At 34.2% G+C, this 21,679-nt stretch overlaps 1 protein-coding gene across 2 annotated transcripts in view; it reads left to right on the plus strand.

Moving 5' to 3' along the window:
• The window catches only part of DIAPH2 (diaphanous related formin 2), a 1,004,420-nt gene that overhangs the window by 436,792 nt on the left and 545,949 nt on the right, over positions 1-21,679 (plus strand). For both annotated transcript variants that reach the window (XM_047076289.1, XM_047076288.1), the window contains exon 20: positions 12,005-12,106. In XM_047076289.1, the coding sequence (XP_046932245.1) occupies positions 12,005-12,106 (102 nt within the window). The remainder of the gene's footprint in view (positions 1-12,004; positions 12,107-21,679) is intronic.

Genomic DNA, 21,679 nt, shown 5'->3' on the forward strand with positions numbered 1-21,679 from the left:
TTGCAATGGATATAGAATTCTAGCTTGCAAATTATTTTCTCTCAGCAGGGTCAACATATTATTTCACCAGTATCTGGTTTTGATTGTTGTTAAGTGAGGTACAGTCTAAATTAACATTCCCTTGGAGTTAACCTGTCTGTTCTATTGTTTTATCTTTTTTTTTTTTTTCGTCTTCAGTGTTCTGGAGTTTCATTATGATGTGTGTTGGTATAGATTTCTGTTATTCATTCTTCTGTTTATCCTGATTCATTGGGCTTCCTGAATTTAATGATTGCTATTTTATCAATGCTGGAAAATTGTTAGCCATTTTTATTTAGAGTATTATCTGTCTCCAGTGCTCTCTATTCATAGTTGCCTTCTGTAATTCTAATATGCATATTTCACGCATTCTCACTCCATTTAGGTTTCTGTGTTTACATCTCATAGTTTGTCTTTCTGTACTATACTTTAACTGGATTTTTAAGGCCTATTAGTTAGTTTACTAATTCTTTTATGACTTGTGCCTCATCTTCTGTTGCACCTATTCAAATGAATTTCTAATGTCAATTATTATATTTCTTATATCTATAAATTCTTGGTTTTTTCCAATATTATGTCTTGTGTCTTTATAGGTCTAATTCTGTTGTTTGTTTTTGCTGACTCTTACTAATGTTTCTTGCTTCTTTCTGTGTAATCTGTATTTTTATTGTGAACTAATGATTGTTAAAATTTATCTGTGAAAATACTTGGAAACTGAAGTTTAAAGGTAGTTTCCTTCTTGGAAATTTGCATTAATTATTACCAGACATCTGGGAGCACTAACAAAGACTAATCACTTTAAATTCTCTTTCTGTGTGTGTGTGTGTTTATGCATATGTATATATGTAGATTGTTGATGTTGTTTTATATTTTGACAACTAGGTAGTTTAGTTGTGGCCAAAAACCTGCATGGGAGCTATTCTGTGATTAGAGGTTTCCAAGGAAAAAAACCTTTACCCTAGATCCCAGAGTCAAGGCAAAAGCAGGCAAGATTCCGTACTGTTTTTCTCTGTGGGTGGGCTCTGTGTTTTTCTTGATGGTAAGCCTTTCACTGGAGATATTATTTTGGGGAGTTTTATAATTACACAAGGAATTGAATTTGCCCTCTCATCTTGTGAAAGGACTAGGCTTTGTGTACCATCTTAAGTTTTAGGCCTTGAAGCGTGAAAACTCTAAACCAGTAGACATTGGTAGATGTTCCTAGGAAAACATTGGCCTTTAGTATTTGGTTATATCTCTAGATTAGTGATTTGTATAAAAGGAATCTTTTAAAAATTTTATGTGTTCTATGAATTGACAGACCGTAATCAATTTGACTACCCAACTAACTAGGGTAACCAACCAGTCGTCCAGAAACAGAAATACTGTATTTTCTAAAGTATCTCAATGACTCTTTTATTGGGAAGTTGGGTCAAACAGATACTACTCCTCCACCCCATGTTCAGGTCAGTGTATTTTACATTCCACAGGTGCCAAATATTTTTTCTGCTTAGTTAAAAATCTTATTGTTTTACTGTATAGGAGTGGTAGCATTCTGATGTAGCATGTTTTGTGTAACTATATGCATATTCTGTTAGTGTGCTAATTTTCATAGTGTGCGTAGAATTGCATCATTTCATATGCTCCCAAATCATGGAGGAGAAACACTGACTTTGGAAAGTTAAATGATTGGGTAGAGCATGAGTATGCGCCCCTGTACAGTTAGAAGAAATTTCCAGATAGTCTTTTGAGGTATTCAACATCAAATGCATTGCAGTACTCTATCAAGACTTCTAATCTGTTAGCACCCTTCAAACTCTACTCTTATCTTAGATAGTTGTATTGACTGTTGTAGTAATACTCAGCTTTGGAAACATCTATATAGAGTACTTAATAGTAATGCATCCTCACATTTGTTTGTGGTAGGTTGTCATGGACATGATAAAGTGATATCTAATGAAAGCCGAGTGTAGCATAAACAGGATATTGTATACCTGTTACCTATTTTAATAGATATGAATCTATTATATATCTGAGAATATCAGTTTTGCCACTTATAATGAGAAGATATTTTATATTGCATTGAAATATGTTAATTTAACCTACATGAAGGGAATATAGTCTATACAAGAATATTAATAACATGGATACTATAGGTATTATGTTTAAGAATATATCACAGCTAGACATGGGCATACACACCTCACATGTTATTAAATATTCATAGTCATTCATTCTGTATATTCTCTATTTTTTTAATTCTTAAGATCACGTTTTAGGTTTAATATGATTTCCAATTTTTATTTTTGTGTACGAAGTGGAACTTCAATGAAATAGAAGATAACTAACATCAAAGGAATTCTGTTAGTAATTATCTTCCAGATTAAGTGTAAATCATGTTAATTTTTTTAGAAAGTAATACCTTTTCTCTGCAAATAGGATCATGGCATTAGCAGAAATTGAATTTTTTATGTACAAAATAGTCACAATTTTTCTTTTTATAATTATAGAAGTTGTAAATATATCTGTAATCTCCATTAATCTATAGAGCTAGAACACTTTGAAGAATTTAGTTGAACTTAATTAGGAAATGTTTAAATAGCATGTGATTTACGTGCACATATTTTTTTTACCCAGGAAGTGGTAGATGTATTCATTTTATTGATTGATTGATTGATATTTTTTATTTTTTAAAATTTACATCCAAATTACATATTTTTGGCTGTAGAATGTAAAAGAAGGGTTGAACCCAAAGAGATTTTGCTGTTAAGAGTTGTCAGAACCTGGGGCGCCTGGGTGGCGCAGTCGGTTGAGCGTCCGACATCAGCCAGGTCACGATCTCGCGGTCCGTGAGTTCGAGCCCCGCGTCGGGCTCTGGGCTGATGGCTCAGAGCCTGGAGCCTGTTTCCGATTCTGTGTCTCCCTCTCTCTGCCCCTCCCCCGTTCATGCTCTGTCTCTCTCTGTCCCAAAAATAAATACACTTAAAAAAAAAAAAAAAGAGTTGTCAGAACTTGTGACAGAGTGGTCATTGCCAGTTTGAAAGCTTAGAAGATTGAGAGAATGCCAGTTCTTGTTGGCAGAATAGAGCCATTAGGAGAGGCTGATAAGAAGTAAGGATGAGAGGTCAGAGTGACTATGAATTCTTCTTTAGATTTGTTCAGTTTGATTTAATGATAAGAAATCTAGGTGGTACTGTCAATTAGAAACAAGGAACTTGAGGGGCACCTGGGTGGCTCAGGAGGTTAAGCATCCGACTCTTGACTTTGGCTCAGGTAATGATCTCATGGCTTTGTGGTTTTGAGCCCCGCATTGGGCTCTTCGCTGGCAGTGTGGAGCCTGCTTGGGATTCTCTCTCTCACACTCTCTCTCTGCCCCTCCCCTACTTGCACTGTGTCTGTCTCTCACAAAATAAATGAAAAATAGTCTGTTAAAAAAAATGAAAGAAACAAGGAACTCAAAGCTGGATACTCATGGTGAGGGCTGGAGCTTTTTGTTTGGCATTATTAGCCCTGAGGTGATCCTGACCCTGGGAGAGTTGATGAGCTTTTTTAGAGGACTGGGGTTAATGTTAAGTCTAAGAATTTAGAACAATTTCTTTAGGAAAAGTTTCCTTACCTGGGACATATTGATGATTAAATAGGAAGGAAACCTGTCAAAACCTGCCTCTTTGGAAGACACAGTTGTTATAGTCCAAGCACAGGAATTTTGTCACCAGGGTTTCAATGCTTATGTGTCCTATTATTGACTAATATATATTTTTTAAAGTAATGGCTCTGTAGGGGCACCTGCATGGCTCAGTTGGTTCAGCATCTGACTTTGGCTCAGGTTGTGATCTCACGGTTCGTGGGTTCGAGCCCCATGTGGAGCTCTGTGCTCACAGCTCAGAGCCTGGAGCCTGCTTTGGATTCGGTGTCTCCCTTTCTCTCTACCCATCTCCCACTCACACTCTGTTTCTCTCTTTCTCGAAAAATAAATAACACATTAAAAATTTTTAAAAAAGAGTGGTTCTGTTGAGAGGGCTAGAAAAGCTCCCCCTGAATGCTTTAGACCACTAATCAGCATTTTAATATATTTTAGTTGGCTCTTAGAGGCTATTATAGGAATTATAGAAATGTTAGGAATTTCAAACCAAAAGGAGAGAATTATAGCATATCCACCTGACAAATATATTTTGGATCAAATGCAACACAAATTACTGTCAGTCATATGTTGATTATGGTTCCACTGTGTAGGCAGGAGTATATGTGGCTCTTTTCAACCTATAATCTTCATGAGGTTAGAATCTCTAGTGGTAACATGGTGGCAATCACATTTTCAGCAGCCAGTATATATTAGCTGAATGGATGAATGAAACACAAAATAAGTATAGAACCAGGCCCAGCATCAAAGTGTATGCCATTTAACTCAAAGAACAAGAGCAGAAAAATATGATTTAAGAATATGAAATATACACATACAATTTGAGACATATACCATAAAAAAAGTATTGAAAAACATATAATAAAGTAGAATAACTAAGGGATTGAGGTTTTTGACCAGGTATAATGGGGGAGAGTTGTACTAAGATCGCAGAGATTTATTCAGGAGTTTGGGGAAACATTTCTTGTCTAGATAATGAAAAAGGAAATAAAGTATATGTCAACATAAGTTAAAATAATTCTGTTTTAGGGGCGCCTGGGTGGCGCAGTCGGTTAAGCGTCCGACTTCAGCCAGGTCACGATCTCGCGGTCCGTGAGTTCGAGCCCCGCGTCGGGCTCTGGGCTGATGGCTCAGAGCCTGGAGCCTGTTTCCGATTCTGTGTCTCCCTCTCTCTCTGCCCCTCCCCCGTTCATGCTCTGTCTCTCTCTGTCCCAAAAATAAATAAACGTTGAAAAAAAAATTAAAAAAAAAAAATAATTCTGTTTTGTATATATATACATATATATATATCTTATGTATATACAGATATATAATTCTATATAAAATACAAATATGTGTTAAAATTATATATACACACTGTAATATATATTTTAAAGGAATAAATAATAAATTAATAAAAGAAATACTGGCCCAGATTCATTTATGTGGGGAATAATAGACTTAATCACAGTAAACCTAACTCAGCTCTTCTACTAAAATGACTTAATGAGATATAAAAGAAAAAAGAAAGGTTATATTTTGGCAAGAAGGAAAGGGCATTATGGTTCAATACTTTCACTTAACTAACGTTTAAGGGTGTAATTAACATTTAAAGGAAATAAAGTTTTGGAAGTATTACAGGGTAATTGAAGAAATGTAAAAAGTACTTAAAAGCCCATGGTCTGTTTGGAGAAATTCCTTCAGATAACAGTGGCAGTCATCAGAAAGTGGACTTCTGACGTGTAAAAGGTGAAGAAAAATCCGCTTATTTGGTGACATAGTTACTGCTTTCCCCTTTGTTGCTTTCTTTGTGAACTTTTGCTCATTGACATTTTCTAGGATGAAACTTTCATGCTGACTGAGATTTTATCTTTTAAACACAAATCTTGAAGTACTTGAAAGAAGATGGTCAGTAGTAAGTAGGAGCAGTGGGAGGGAGAAATGGAAGGGATTCAACTTTATCACCTCACAATTTGTCATAACCTAAGTTGAATTTTAAAATTTATAATTTCTAGCCTCTACTATTATGAACAGCTTTTCACTTACAGTATAGAGTATGTCTGAGCTCACCTTTGCAATTTATTTAGAGAATCCAAGTAGTGGTAGTATCACTAAGCTACTACAAGTCAAAAGCTGTTTTAAATGTTTTAAGTTTAAAACACTTGTCTAGTCCACATCAGTTCACCTGTATTTTTCTTGTTCTTGTTCCTAGCTGTTTCAGGTCCCTAACTCTTTACAAAATCCCCTACATTATGTTTTTAGGGGTCTCTGGAAATATCTTACACATCCCATGAACTAAATTTGTCAGCTACTATGTAGCAGCTGTGGGTAATTTTCCTCATTTCTTGTTTTGAACCCTCTCCTAGGGATGACTGTATATGGGGAGAGGGGAGGAGTTTTCCCATAGGGCACAACTATCCTGTGTACTGAAGCCCATTAGGTGCCAAGGGTGTGGAGTGTTCTGTGGCAAAATACAGAAATATGTTTCTTCCTTTCTTTCCTTTTTTAATATACTTGATTAGAGGTGTATCAAAGTAGTTCTCATCACTCAGCTCTCCTTTCCACAGCACTCAGACAATTGACTGTGTTGGGGGTGGGCAGGCTGGGCCTGCTGATACATCCAAGAAACACATAAGCTACAGAATCACCCCAATCCTTTTTAAAGTACAGGCTCTCTTCCTGCATTTTAAAATGCAGGTTGGCTTTCTTATTGCCTGATACACTTCAGTTAGGCAGCAAATTTCTCTCCCAGGACTCTCTTTAGTCCACCATATAAATGGACATTAGGTGATTCATAGGGCTGTCCACTTTAGTCTCAAAATATGCGTTGAACGTAAATAATGTTTTTCATTTTCTCTCTTCACATGCTTTTGATGAGTAGGTAAAAGAGAGTAGAAGCAAATGAGTACTGGTATGTCTCCCTTCTGTCGTCTTACCCTCCTGCTTCTTCTATTCAGGAATTTATGGGCATGAAAACATTAATGTTCAATCTTACACTACATATCTGTATATAAAGTTTAGTACATATGTAAAAAAAACAGTTATCTTTAGGGATTGGCTATGATGGCCACTTACAACATGGGATTCTAGAGGAAGGTAATTCATTAAACACTAAGTAGTATATTGGTAGTCTGTGTATTATACACATGAAAGAGAGAGTGAGTTTTATTCCAAATCTTACTTGTAAATAGAACCTACTAAGCACTGGCAGTTATATAAGTTTGCAACTCAGCCATAAAACCACATCCAGAATCAAAATACATCTAAGCCCACTGAATGTGTTAAATATTTCATATAGCTGAACAGAAAAAGAAAAGATATGTCACCTACTGTGGAGTCTGCATTCTGAAAACGTGTTAACAGGTTACCTATAGCTAGAAGAGAAACAGAATAACATTTCACATTCTGAGCTAAAATTTTATTTTAGACTTGATTCATTCTAGTTTACATGTTGTCATGGTTAAAATTGATATGGAAATTTAGAAGTATACAGAATTGAGATCTTTAATAATTTTAATTCTGTTCTTAATCTTTCTGGTTTATTTGCCCTGTCGTGAAAATTATGAAGTTCACAAACTGATTTTTTTGTTTTTCATAATGTATATTTTATGAAAAATCCCATTAACAGAAAAATAAAATAAAAACAATTGAGTAATTTACATGCATTGAAAATATTCTGGAAAAATAGAAATACCTTGTTATTTACTTACCTTTTCATTTCATAAAAGAAAATTATATTAATGAGGCAAAATAATGGATGTTCTTAATTTCATTTGGTTGTATATATGTTCTTACGTCAATATTGTTTTTTTTTAAGTGAAAGGACATAATATTTTAAATTTAGTCTTATTAGTTACTCAATGGATGCCATTACAGGCCTAAAATTTAATGGAAATGTAAAATTAACTAGGAAGAGGGAAAAATATAAGCAGAGTGAACAAAAGAGAACTTACAGTGGGGCAAGATGCAGTGTTTCCCATGGGATTTATGCTATATGTTGCCTACTATATTTTCTTAGTGTGTATTTGTATTTATTAAGGAATATTGATCTGAAGTAATTGTCTTATTAAAAAAAATGAAGTAGTTGACTGGTGCCTTAGACCAATTTTAGTATCAGTGCAATAATGGCTTCATAGAATGAGTTAGGAAGTGTTCTGTTCCCCCCTCTTAATGTTTTTGGAAGAGATTGAAAAGGCTTGGTGTTAATTCTTTTTTACATATTTGGTGGAATTCACCAGTGAACCTAACAGGTCCTGAGCCTTTCTTTGTTGGGAAGTTTTGATTACTTACACAATCTCCTTACTTCTAACAGGTCTACTCAGATTTTCAGGTGTTTTTTTTTTTTTTTTTTTTGACTCAGTCTTGGTAGTTTGTGTGTTTCAAGGAATTTGTCAATTTCTTCTAGGTTATCCAGTTTGTTGGCGTACAGTTATTCATCGCATGCTCTTAGAATCTTTTTTATTTTTTTTTAATTTTTTTAATGTTTTTATTTATTTTTGAGACAGAGAGAGACACAGCATGAGCAGGGGAGGGGCAGAGAGAGGGGGAGGCACAGAATCTGAAGCAGGCTCCAGGCTCTGAGCTGTCAGCACAGAGCCCGACTCAGGGCTTGGACTCACGGAGTGTGAGATCATGACCTGAGCTGAAGTCAGATGCTCAACCGACTGAGCCATCCAGGTGCCCCAGAATCTCTTTTATTTTTATAAAATCAATAATAATGTCTCAACTGTTATTACTGATTTTAGTTATTAGAGTCTTCTGTCTTTTTTTTTCTTAGTCTAACTAAAGATTTGTCAATTTTGGAATTAACTTTTATTTTAAATAATTTTCCTCTATTGGTTTTTCAGATCTCTAATTAATTAATTACATTTTTGCCTATTTTAATTTATGTACTTCCTTCTTACTGCTTGCTTTGGCTTAAGTGTGCTTTTCCTCTAGTTCCTTAAAGTGTACAGTTAGGTTATTGATTTGAAACCTTTCTTCTTTTTTAATGTAGATGCTTATTACTACAAATCTTCCTTTTAGTACTGTCTTTGCTGAATTCCGTAAGTTTTAGCATGTTGTTTTCATTTTCATTAATATCAAGGTATTTTCTATTTTCCCTTGTGATTTCTTCTATGACCCATTGCTTATTTGCTTATTCTGCATATTTGTGAATTTTCCACTTTTCTTTCAGTTATTTATTTCTAACGACATTTCCATTATGATCAAAAAAGACACTTTGCATGATTTAAGTCTACTAAAATTTATTAGGACTTGTTGTGTGGTCTGATATGTGATATATCTTGGAGCATGTTCCATGTGCACTTAAGGCACATTCTGCTGTTGTTAAGAGGAGTGTTTTGTTTAGATTAGGTCTAATCAGATTATAGTGTTGTCCAAATTCTCAATTTCCTTGTTATTTTTCTTTCTTCTTGTTATATCCATTATTGAAAGTTGAATATTAAATATCCCACATATTATTTCAGAATTGCCTTTTTGTCCTTTCAATTCTGTCAATTTTTATTTCATATATTTTTTTAGCTCTTGTGGACATGTACTGTAATAATATTATCTTCTTGATGGATTGAACATTTTATCAATATAGAGTATCCTTGTCTCTTGTTTTTTTTAAATTTAAGTCTATTTTGTCTGACAATAATATAGCCACCACAGTTTGGTTTTGTGTGATGTGTGGGTGTGTATGTGGTTACTATTTACACGTAATATATTTTTCTGTTCTTTTGCTTTCAACCTCTTGTGTCTTTTTATCTAAAACTGAGTCTCATGTAGACTGCATATAGATAGATATGTTTGCTTTTAAATCCAATCTTCCAAACTTTTACTTTTAATGAGAATTTAATTCATTTACTTTTAAAGTAATTATTCATAAGGAAGGGCTTAGTTCTTCCATTAAGCTGTTTTGTGTATCACATGTTTTTTTATTCCTTAATTTCTCTATTATTATCTATTTTTGTATTTGTTTATTTTTGTTGCATAGTATTTTGATTCCCATCTTTATTTTTGCGTGATTTTCTGTCACTATTAGTTCCTTTAGGGATTACAATTGATATCTTAAACTTAAGACACCCGAGTTTTAATAATACAAAATTAGTTTAAATAACATACATTTTTCCTATACATATTTATCCCTTTTATACTGTTTTTGTCACAGATTACATGGTTATACATTGTATGATCATTAATTTATATTTATAATTTTTGTGTTATGCATTTGCCTTTTAACTCATATAGAAACAAGAGTTATAACCCAAAAGTACAATAACTTTGTTTTTTTTTAATGGTTATGTATGTAATTACCTTTATAATTGCTTGTTTCTTATGTCTTTGAGTTACTGTTTAGTGTCCTTTTATTTCTGCCTGTAGGTCTTCCATTAGTATTTCTTGCAGAACAGGTTTGCTAGCAATAAATTATATTTGTTGTTGTTGTTAATTTGAGAATGTCTTAGTTTCTCCATTATTGTTTAAAAGAGGATACTTTTATTGGATACAGAATTCTTGTTTGACAGTGTTTATTTCAGGATTTAAATATGTTATTCTACTACCTTTTAGCTTCCATTGGAGAAATCAGATATTAATCTCATTGTGGGTCCCTTAAATGTGACAATTCACTTCCCTCTTGCTATTTTAAAATCACTCCTCTTTTTGATTCAAAGTGCCTCAGTGTGGACTTTTTTGAAGTCCTGCTCAGAGCTGATGTATTTGTTCATGGTTTGCTTTAGGTCATTGAACATATTTAAAATGTTTAAATGTTGATTTAATGTTTTTGACTACTAATTCCAAAATTGAGCTTCTTCAGGGATTTTTTCTGTGATATTCTTTTATTTTTCCTGTTTAGCTTAAGGTTGCCTATTTTTTTGCATGCTTTGTCTTTTTTTGGTTTTGTTGAGAATTGGACTTTTGAGTATATTATAACTCTGGAAACTTGATTTTTCTACTCCCCACAGATGGCTGATGTTTGTTTCCTGAAGGCTGTAGCTATTTGTTTGTAATTTCTCTAAACAATTGCTGCAAGCTGTATATTTTTTGGGTGTGGTTACTGGATCTTGGGTTTAATTAACTCTGCTGTCAGCCAGTGATCTGACAAAGATTTCCTGAAAATGTCTGGTTCCAAAAAGCAGGGGAAGTGTTTCTGTCTATTTAAGTCTTCTGATAGATGCCATCTGGGGAAGCTACTGCAACCCAAAAGGGTTGAAATCAAGACAGGCACCTACACAGGTCCTTCAGTGAACTGCCAAACCAACCAAAATGTACCTCCTCAAATTTTGGAGAACAAGATCCCTACTGCCCACCCTGGCATCAGCCAGCCCCTCAAGGACTCAGGCACTATCTTCACGGTGGTGCTGAGGAATGGGTTTTGATATCTCTTTTGTACGTGTCATTCTCTTACCAGAGAACACCAGTGTATCCCTTCAACAAACACGTGCCTTGTTGTAAGCATCCAATCAAGTTTCAGTGTTTTGAAATAGTTTATTTAAATTGCTCTTTCTAGCTTACTGATTGCTTTGGTGGTGGGCCCAATCCCTGGAGCTGACTTTTCTGCCATTTTGTGTCAACCCTACTTTCTTAAATCTTATTTTCCTGCTTTTATTCCTTGCCTGTCTTTTGAAATCCTATACAAGTCCCCAAAATGTTGGTTGCATGCTAATATAGTGATAATAAGAATTATACCCTAGATCAAGATAAACTAGGTTGAGAGGAATTAATCAATTTTGATTCTCTTAGGCATCTAACTTGAACATATATCAGACTCCATCACTTTTGCTTAATTCTCCATTAAATTGGTAATGTATTATGTATGTAAATACTGGTGTAGATAATGGGAGATTTTTTTACAGGCTTGGTGTACCTTTTTTTTTAAATTTTTTTAACGTTTATTTATTTTTGAGACAGAGAGAGACAGAGCATGAACGGGGGAGGGTCAGAGAGAGGGAGACACAGAATCTGAAACAGGCTCCAGGCTCTGAGCTGTCAGCACAGAGCCGACGCGGGGCTCGAACTCATGGACCTTGAGATCATGACCTGAGCCGAAGTCGGCCGCTTAACCAACTGAGCCACCCAAGCGCCCCTTGGTGTGCTTTATAAGGTTAAAGATTATTCCAAATTTTGCCAATTATGAAGAGTACGGTTGACTTCTGTTATTATTGTACATGCATTAATTCAGCATAGTGTTTTTCTGTTTTCCATATGAATTGACTAATAGAAAATAAAGCTCAAAAATTATGCTATATATTTAAGGCACAGTATGTTAGTCAATTTTTCAAGGTCATTTATTTCCATTTGATCTTAGCAAAAAATAAATTTACTTTCCTAATCACTTTTAGAGTTGTTGATGCAAATTTACTAGCCCTGATAATATTAAGTTTTTATACTTTTCTTTTGTTTTAGAACCTTGTAAAACATCTTCCTGAGCAGAAAGTACTCTGTGAATTAGCACAGCTGAGGAATGAGTATCATGACCTCAGTGAGCCTGAACAGTTTGGAGTTGTGGTATGTATCTAGCATAAGGGCCCACAAACTCAACTGGGGTGTAACACTTGTCAGAAATAATGAAAAGGACATTTCAATTGTTGATTTTTTTCAAACTATACAACTACATAATTTAATATAACATTGGCTGTCCAAAAAAAATATTATTATTTATCATGGTATTGAAACATAAAGAAATTTCTATTTCTATTTTACAGAATACTTCAAGATATCTCCTGGGAGCTCTTCCATACTAGTGCTGATATTTAATTCTATTAATATATGAAAAGTAGTATATATTATTGTATTGGCTATTTTTTTCTTTTATTTAGACCTTGATGTTAGAGTTTGCCCCCCTTCCAAATTTAGGCTAAATGAAAGAGTAGTAACTAGATAAATAACAATATTCTAAAAACTTTTTTTTTGTGGCATGAACTGTGTCAGAGAAAGCACAGAATTTTCAGATTTCCTCTGGAGTGTTATTAATTAAGTGAAAGCTTTAAATACACTGTTTTGGGAAGAAAATTCTCATAAAAATATCGTGCTTTAATATGTTTAAATCATTATTGGAATGAGTTGTTTCCTCACCCCCTCTTCATTTTAAGGGGTACAAAGGATGACTATATATAAATTATGTATTAAAGAGTATAGTTACATGTTTTAGTCATTCCCCAAATCTGCTATTGAAATAATGGGCAAAGCAAAAATGGGAAAGAGGAGAAGGTGATTTATTTAATTTCTTGGAGGAAAAGCTATTTTTAACTTCCATATTCAATACAAGTTGGTTTACTTTATGGAGAAGCAGCTGTATTTTGTATTATGGCTCCCTGACAATTTCCCATATGAATACTAAGACTCAAAATTAACATTGGAACTAGTAGTCAAATACTGTCCTTCATCAAATATTTTATTACCTTTTTAATAGTAACATATTTTAATTGATATGATTTGGTACTTTGCAATTTAAAACTTGATTAAAGTCAAAATGTGATAGGGCAGAGAGCATTCCTTTTGAACATGTGCAATAAATTCTTGCCCACATTTAGAGCTTATTAATTCTCAGATATGGCATTGCATATACTGCTATGGGAAGATTCTGTCAAATCCCTGAAAATAAAATCAGGAGTGTATATTTGGGATGAGATAGACCTAAGGTAAAGTACCTGAGGAAGATATTTTTCTCTTTTTTGAATTATGCAAATTATTCCAGTTGAACTGGCTAGATATTACTGATTAAATCACAGTGCTTTAGTGCAATATTAAATAATAAAATTTTCTAGACCAAAGTCCACATTTGAAACCTAAGGTGCTTGAATTCATAGTATAATTGAAGCAGAGCTATATACTATCTGAGAATTCAGCTGTGCCATGATGGTTATGAGTTTTACAGTAGGTCCACTAAACAGTTTTTCTGAGGCCATTTTTTTTTTCCTGAATGCAGTTTATCTTGGAAGATGTATTAGTTTTTCAAGCAAGTCCTTCAGGAGGAATATCCTTGGTGCCACACTGAGGAAATTAAGTTTGGGGACATAAAAAGCAATATACCTTCTGAATTAAAAGCAAAATCGAAAATGGAAGAGATTTCTTGTTTATGCACATAACCATAAATAATTCCAGGGCTGTGTACATGAAGTAACCTGGTCCTCATATTTAACTCTCCCATCCTTAGTTACATGCCTGTAGGGAGAAAAAAGTCAAGGATATTACAAAGTAATTAATGCTACATAAATTACCCAAGGTAGTATCCATCAGGATTTGCCAAATAAAGTTTAGATAATCTCCTATCTAGGAAAATATTTTTGAAATAATGATAGGCCTTAGTCTTTTGAGCACCAGCTATTATTGTTGCCATTATTGTTTATAGAAACAGAATGTATTGGGATGCTTAGAATATCTTGTATACAATAGGCAGTAAATATTTATTGAATTGAATTATATGATGATTATTGAACTCAAGTATGAGGCCGAGATTAAAAAGAGCATATTTTAAGTCTGTAAAAGCAAAAATTATGTTAAAACATATTTCTCCAAGTCAATGCTAAAACTAAATTAACTTCTTTGTGAATACACCCAAATACTTTTTAATCCTCAAAATATATTGACAGCCTACATTTAGGAAAGCTTCGCAAGTGTAGAATCATCTGCACTAATGGGAGAGTCTCCAAACTGGTTGTCTTGCTTCTCTGCTAATTCCCCCATCAATACAATTAGTGTAGTCTACTTAAAATCTATATCTGACATGTGATTTCTGTGTCCAAAACTTTCAGTGTCTCCCAGAATTTACAGAATAAAATCTGAGCTCCTTAGTATTCTCATTCTGCTCGTAACTCTGTGTCTTTATATCCTGTTATCTTTGGTGAACTGAGTGAATTGGTGTCTTTATGACATTTTAGCTTTTACCGCAGCAGGACTCTCACTGCCATTTCAGCAGTTATTTTACTTGTTCCTATTCAGTGACCTTTCATTTTTCTATAGTGGCTATATCATATCTTACCTGCTCTTCTTGAGTCTTCTAACCTCCCCCTACTCTTTCTTTTCACTTACTACCAACCGTCTAATCTTTTACACACCAGAGTAAAAGGAAAGCACTTAGGCTTCAGAACCTCCAATATCTCTTCTTCCTATGAAGCTATCTCCAGCCATATCTTTTATTAACATATTGTCTGTCAAACCTCAGAAAAAGGGATAGCTTATTATTATTACTAATTTATTGTTGCTGTTCTTATTTACAGAAACAATGCATTAAGGAGCTACTGTGTCTGATACTATGTTAAGCATTTTTATATTCACCATCTTATGTGTTATATGTATCTATGAAGTTTGCACTTTTATTAGCTCCATATTATGAATGAGGAAACCCAGGTGAAGGAAGGCTAGGGACCTTGTCCCAAGGTTACATAGCAAGTACTAGATGCATAATTCAAACCCAGGCAGTCTGATATAGACAGTGCTTTTATTGATTTTTATTTTAAAATTTTATTTATTTTTATATAGATATATTTTATTTGAATTTTAGTTACTTAAAATACAGTGCGATATTAGTTTCAGGAGTAGAATTCAGTGATTCATCACTTACTTACAACACCCAGTGCTCCTCCCAACAAGTGCCCTCCTTACTACCCATCTAGCCCATCTCCAACCCACCTCCCTCCCATCAACCCTCAGTTTGTTCCATATCATAAGAGTCTCTTGTGGTTTATTTCCTTCTCTTTTCTCCCCCGACCCACTTTCCATATGTGCATTTGTTTTGTTTCTAAAATTCCACATATGAGTGAAATCATATGGTATTTGTCTTTCTCTGACTTATTTTGCTTAGAATAATACATTCTAGCTCCATCCGTGTCATTGCAAATGTCAAGATTTCATTTGTTTTGATGGCTGAATGATATTTCACTGTATATATTTATTTTATTGAAGAATAGTTGACATACAATATTGTATTAGTTTTAGGTGTACAAAATAGTGCTTCAATATTTATATAAGTTACAAAATGGTCACCACAGTAAGTCTAGTTACCATCTCTCACTATGCCAAATTGTTACAATATTATTGACTATATTCCTTATGCTGTATATTACTTCCCAATGTCTTATTTATTTCATAACTGGAAGATTGTACCTTTTAATCCCCTTCAGCTATTTCATTTATCCCTCCACCACCCTCCCCTCTGGCAAGTACCAGTTTGTATTCTATATATTTGAGTCTGTTATTGTTTTGTTTTTTGTTGTTGTTGTTGTTCATTTGTGGCTTTGTTTTCTTAGAATCCATGTATAAGTGAAATCATACAGGATTTCATTTAATATAACATTTCATTTCATTCATACTTATGTCATTTAGTATAACATCCTCAAGGTCCATCCATGTTGTTGCAAATGACAGTATTTCAGAGTAATATTACATTACATACGTAACACACATCACCACCACCACCACCACCACCACACCTTTATCTATTAATTCACTTATGTACATTTAGGTTCCTTCCATATCCTGGATATTATAAATACTGCTGTGATGAACATAAGGGTGCATATCTTTTCAAATTGGTGTTTTTGTTTCCTCCTGATAAAGAGTGCTTTTAACTGCTATACTGTTCTATTGTGTGTGTGTGTGTGTGTGTGTGTGTGTGTGTGTGTGTGTGAGAGAGAGAGAGAGAGAGAGAGAGCGGGAGAGATGCTCTACTATATGCTAATTTACTTGTCTGTGTTTTGAGCATTATTGTCTCTTGCCTGCTTTAGAGTTCTGTTTTTATTATATCTTCAGTTTGTCATTCTGCAGTTTGACTTCCTCTTCAGAAAAAAATAAAACTTAAGTCCCTCACTTCCTAAAACTGAATAAACTGATAGCTGGATAGATGAATGAGTGAAAATCATTTCTTGACCCTGAGATCCCTGATAGCTGCTGCTCTGTCTCCATTTCCTATCATCTGTTTTTTTTTTCAAAGATTAGTTTCCTTTTACTCTACTTCATTGCTTCTCATGTACTATCCAACAAACAACAATCAGAATTCTGCCTTGAACAATGCGTTGAAAATTACCTAAGAGGTCATTAATTACCTCCTAATTGAATCTAGAATATACATCTGATCTACTCTTCATCTGTGTCATTACCACCTTAGCCCCAAGCCAGCATCATCATTCTCTTTAACAATTATGATATACTTTTAGCTTCTTGTCCCCACTCATGCTTTTGTCTTTCTCCAAGTTAATCTCAGTGCAGCTCTCAAATGTGGCATTTCTAGAGTTTTTTGTATTGCATCATATAATTTATCTGATTAAACCATCAGTGCTGTTGTGTGGCACTAAGGCTACAATATAAACTCCTCACCAGGATTTACCACCTCTCTCACTTTTATCTCCTGTTGCTTGGCTTCTTGCTCATGTTCCCTCAGCCACACTGTATTTTATTTTTCACTTTTTTGAATTTACCATGCTCTTTCCTGCCTCTGGCAGGAGATTACACATGCTGCCTCCTCTTACACTCACTTGCTGCCTGCCTCTTTCCTGCTTATTCTTCCAGTCTTGGCTTAAAGTTCATTTTGCCAGTGATGCCTTCACTTACCTATCAGTCAAAATTCAGTCTTCCTATTAAAATCCCTCAGAGCGCTATTTTTCCTTTATCTTTCTAGAAGTTATCATGGTTTGTAGTTATTTGTAAGGTTGTTTATTTAACATCTGTAAATCCCCGCTAGATTGCAACTTTTTCAAGTGCATGCATCATGCTGATTTTATTCACATAGTATACACTTAACATATATTTGCTGAATGTATTAACTCGAATGCAAAATCAAGCAAAATCAAGCGGGCTCTTTTTAGTCCTGATTCTGTATCCATATGGTACTGGGTAACATGGAAGGATTTAACCTCCTTATTGAAAACTTTTCTTTATTTACCTTCTCTAACAATAAATACTCTTTCCTGACTTCATCCCTATGACCACTGCCAGTGCCCTGTGGAGTTTCCATTATCATATAATTTCTTGGATAAAAAAAAAAAAACAAATCTCATCAGTTAGGAATAATCATATGTTAGAAGTGAGATCATTCCTGTAAGATTCATTAAAATCACCATCATCAAAAAACAATCAAATTGGCAAACCTGGGGGAAAACGTGGCTTTGACTTTTTGAAAGAAATAAATTTATCTGAGACAGTGACTGGGCTGCTAAGCTTTCTCTAAACTTTTTGGGTCTTTTTAGCAGCCACATCTTTGGGCTTGCTTGTATTCATATTTAATAAGCTAAGAAGAAACAAATAAAAGGGGAAACAGAAAAAAGAAACTAATAATAAAATTCACTGACCTTTTCCTCTGTATAGAGGCAGACCACCTGGTAAGAGGGATGTTCTACTCCCCACACCTATGATCAATAATTCTTTTCTTTACTGGGGGTAGATTGTCTGCATAGCTTCCCACTGATTTGTCCTCTAACCTGCCTCCCACAGAACTGAATTTGGTACATTGTTGTAATTATGTGCTGTACTTTTACTGGGGGAAAAACATATATCTTTGAAAGCTTTCCCAGTTAGAACCCCAGCAGGAGCTTTTAGATTCTTTAGAAAGTGTATGCAACTCAGCTGTTCTCAAACCTCAGAGCTGTGGAAATCCCCACTTGTTTTGCAGTGAGGATGGAGACCTATACTGTGTGTCTATTAAACTAACACATCTTCTGAAAAAGAAGACAATAATTAGTTCTTTTAGTAATCACTACTTTGTTTTTCTGAGTTCAAAATTACCCATATTTTTTTTCAATTAAAAACATTCTAAAGCTGTAATCTAACAAAAATGTTGGCTAGCCTTGTGCATCAAAACATTTATAAGAAAAACACAGATTATGTGATATTGCTGGCAGTACATTTATCTTTTTTTTGTTTACACAAATACATAAAGGTGTAAGGAGTAGATTTATACCTATAGCTGGAAGTACAACTATGAAGTAAGTGTGCTTTTTAATTTTTTAAAGCCTCATAAGAGCTTATGAGCTCTATTGAAGTTAGCTTAACCAGGTGAAAAGGAAATTTTTAAAGGCTTTTTTTTCTCTCCCAAATATCATCAAAGGCAATTAATTTTGATGGAAAAGTGTAGCTCTTCTATTCCATTAATGCTAAGCCATTATTCAAGTTTGCATATTCATTGAAAAAAAAACATTTTTATTTCATCTGCTTTCATTCAGTGTGTTCACTGTTTTCATATGTAATGCCCTGATTGTTTCTATTTTCATTCTTTTTGTAAATATGAATGCTAGCTCTTACTTTTTAAGGTGTATTAATTTTATTGAAGGAAAAAGCTGGCTTAATAACTTTGAGATCAAGGCAAAGAATACTTGCCACAACTCATTCTCAAATCCATGTGTTCATATTCTTGTTCACTTCATTGACTTCTCATAATAGTTCATTTTGTGGCAGGATTGCTTACTTACATCGGATTTTGCAATTAAATAAATAAATAAAATAAAATAAAATAAAATAAAATAAAATAAAATAAAATAAAAAGTAAAATAAAACAACCTGAAAACTGAACATTCAGATTAGGTCTATGAATGTCAGTCAATTTTGCTATTGATTTCTTTTCATTAAATTTTAAAAATCAGAAGTTAACTCTCTTCCTCCCTCTGTATATCAGTAATCTCTAATACAACAGCATATCACAACAGTCATTTTGATGGCCATTCTTGGCCTGAAATAGTTGTTTTCAGAAGGATGTTTTGAAATGGTCTCAAATTCTTGAGTTTACAGTGTCTTTTAGGGTGGACATTGTTACTATGTTTTGTTTCAGACTAAAGAATAGTAGATGTTTGTTGATGCATAATTTCCATCTATCACTATCTTGGGGAAAGTGTTCTCTATCAGTATATCATTGTTTTTTGATATAGAGTTAGTATTTTTAAATTTTTTATTTGACGTATAGTTAACATGTCATATTAGTTTCAGGTGTGCAATATGGTGATTTGGCAGCTCTTTTATATTATGAGACATTACATTTTTCCAAAGCCTGATGTTATAGACTATGGTTCTTATCTCTCCTTACATCTAATATAGAAACATTTGCCATTGGCTTCATGTAGTAGGTGCACTTGTATTGATTATTTTGTCTGGTCTAGGTATAAAACATACTGCAGAAAGTACAGTAATAAGCAAGAGAGATCCTGTTCTTGAGGACATTGTTGGCTAAAAGAAGATAAGAAAATTGCTTCATAGAGAATCACAGATGTCCTTGCTGTATTTCCATACATTGAGGCAGAGTTCTGCTCAGTCATTGAATCTAGATTTCACACCTTTTATAAGCAGTTCTCTCTGCTGTTTAACTTAATATACCCTTCTTTAATTTGACTTCATTATTATAACCTTCATTACAGTTACTGATACAAATTATTCTGTATATGCTATGTGTGGTGAGTCCTAATAGTATTTATTTGTGAAAAACACATTGTAACAAAGTATATTTGTTACAAATATATATGATAGGTCTAATGAATTCTTAATATTATATTTTGAAGAGACTATAAGATCAATTATGTTTGCATGCGATGGTCATTGAAGGTGTGTTTCTTAACAGTGCAAAAAGAAAGATAAATAACCTTAAAGGTGGGCAACATGTGGGAGCAGGAGCAGCATGTGGTTATCTCCTCCTCCTTCACACATGACTTTTACATTTGTGCCTTTTTTCTTTCTCTTTGGATTCTTTTTAATTTTTCTAGTGTTTATTTATTTTTGAGGGAGAGAAAAAGAGAGAGACAGAGAGAAAAAGAGCCAGCAGGGGAGGGGCAGAGAGAGAGGGAGACACAGAATCCGAAGCAGGCTCTAGGCTCTGAGCTGTCAGCACAGAGCCGGACGTGGGACTTGAACCCACGAACTGTGAGGTCATGACCTGAGCCAAAGTTGGATGCTTAACCATTTGAGCCATTTAGGCACCCCTCTCTCTGGATTTCTACAGTAGTTTGGCAGTAGATTGATATTCACCATCTGCCTAGGTGGCGGAGTGTGTGAAATTTAAATCATATAAACAAAACTATCTCTTGAGTCTTTGGGGAAATAACCCACTTGTAGCTGCTCTCACTAAAGCTGTCAGTGCATTGTTTTAAATATAGTACAGATCAGCTAAAGGAATGGTAGCTGCTTGATGTGATTTGATAGACAAGTACCTCATAACAAAATAAATCCCCTATATAATACAACACCATGGTCAACATCCCACAGTACTTCAAGGAATGCATTATAAAACAAAGAATGTCGACTAAAATGCTGCCAGGGATCACAACTGAACACAAACATGCATTTCAGTCGAGTTTGTGTTTTTAGTTATATCACTTAGGTGCACTTAAGTGCCTTTTTGAGACATGAGCCTTTTAATAGTTGTATCTGTGGCTGGGGATGTTGCTCTGTGCTTCCTATTATTTCTAAGCTTAGTTATCCAACATATTCCCTTATATACCCAGATCCTATAATAGAGATTCAACTCTTGTCTATCAGTGTACCCTGGTCTGATTGTAAAAATTAACACTTCTGATTATAGAAAATTCTGTTCATATGATCAATGAATACTGATTCGTGGCCACTGTAAAGAGATTAATATAGCATTGCCTCCTCCATGGTCTTCCGATTTTACATTAACACATTTTCAATGATAACATTTATAATAGTAAATATATATTATGCATTAAAACTGGCTGAAGGGAGCACAACACAATATTTACAGTGTGTTCAATAGATAGTGAATGCTGTTTCTCACCAAGCCCTGAAAATACATTCCTTAATTGTGAATGAGAGAAACTTTCCCTCAGGTTTGGTAGAACAATCCATGGCCATGGTTTCTTTTTGGGTATTTCTGAAAATGAAGAAAGAGGATAATAACAACAATAGCTATTGTTTTACTTTGTGTCAGCTACTATGAGAGGAGAGTTACACATAGCATCTTATTTAAGTCTGACTGCAACTTGCATGGGTTAATTAAGGAATGAATTTTACTAATGGAGAAATGAAGTCTAACAAACATTAGGTAACTTATACTAGGTCATAAATTAGAAAGTAGTAGAACTGTAGTTCAAGTCCAGGTCTGTGTAACTCAAAATCCCTATTTCTTTCACTGCAACTTGCATTATA

This window comes from Lynx rufus, unplaced genomic scaffold (assembly GCF_022079265.1).
Source record: "Lynx rufus isolate CCGP_SWC_20201006 ecotype Redwood Valley unplaced genomic scaffold, mLynRuf1.p SCAF_14, whole genome shotgun sequence".
NCBI lineage: Eukaryota > Metazoa > Chordata > Mammalia > Carnivora > Felidae > Lynx > Lynx rufus.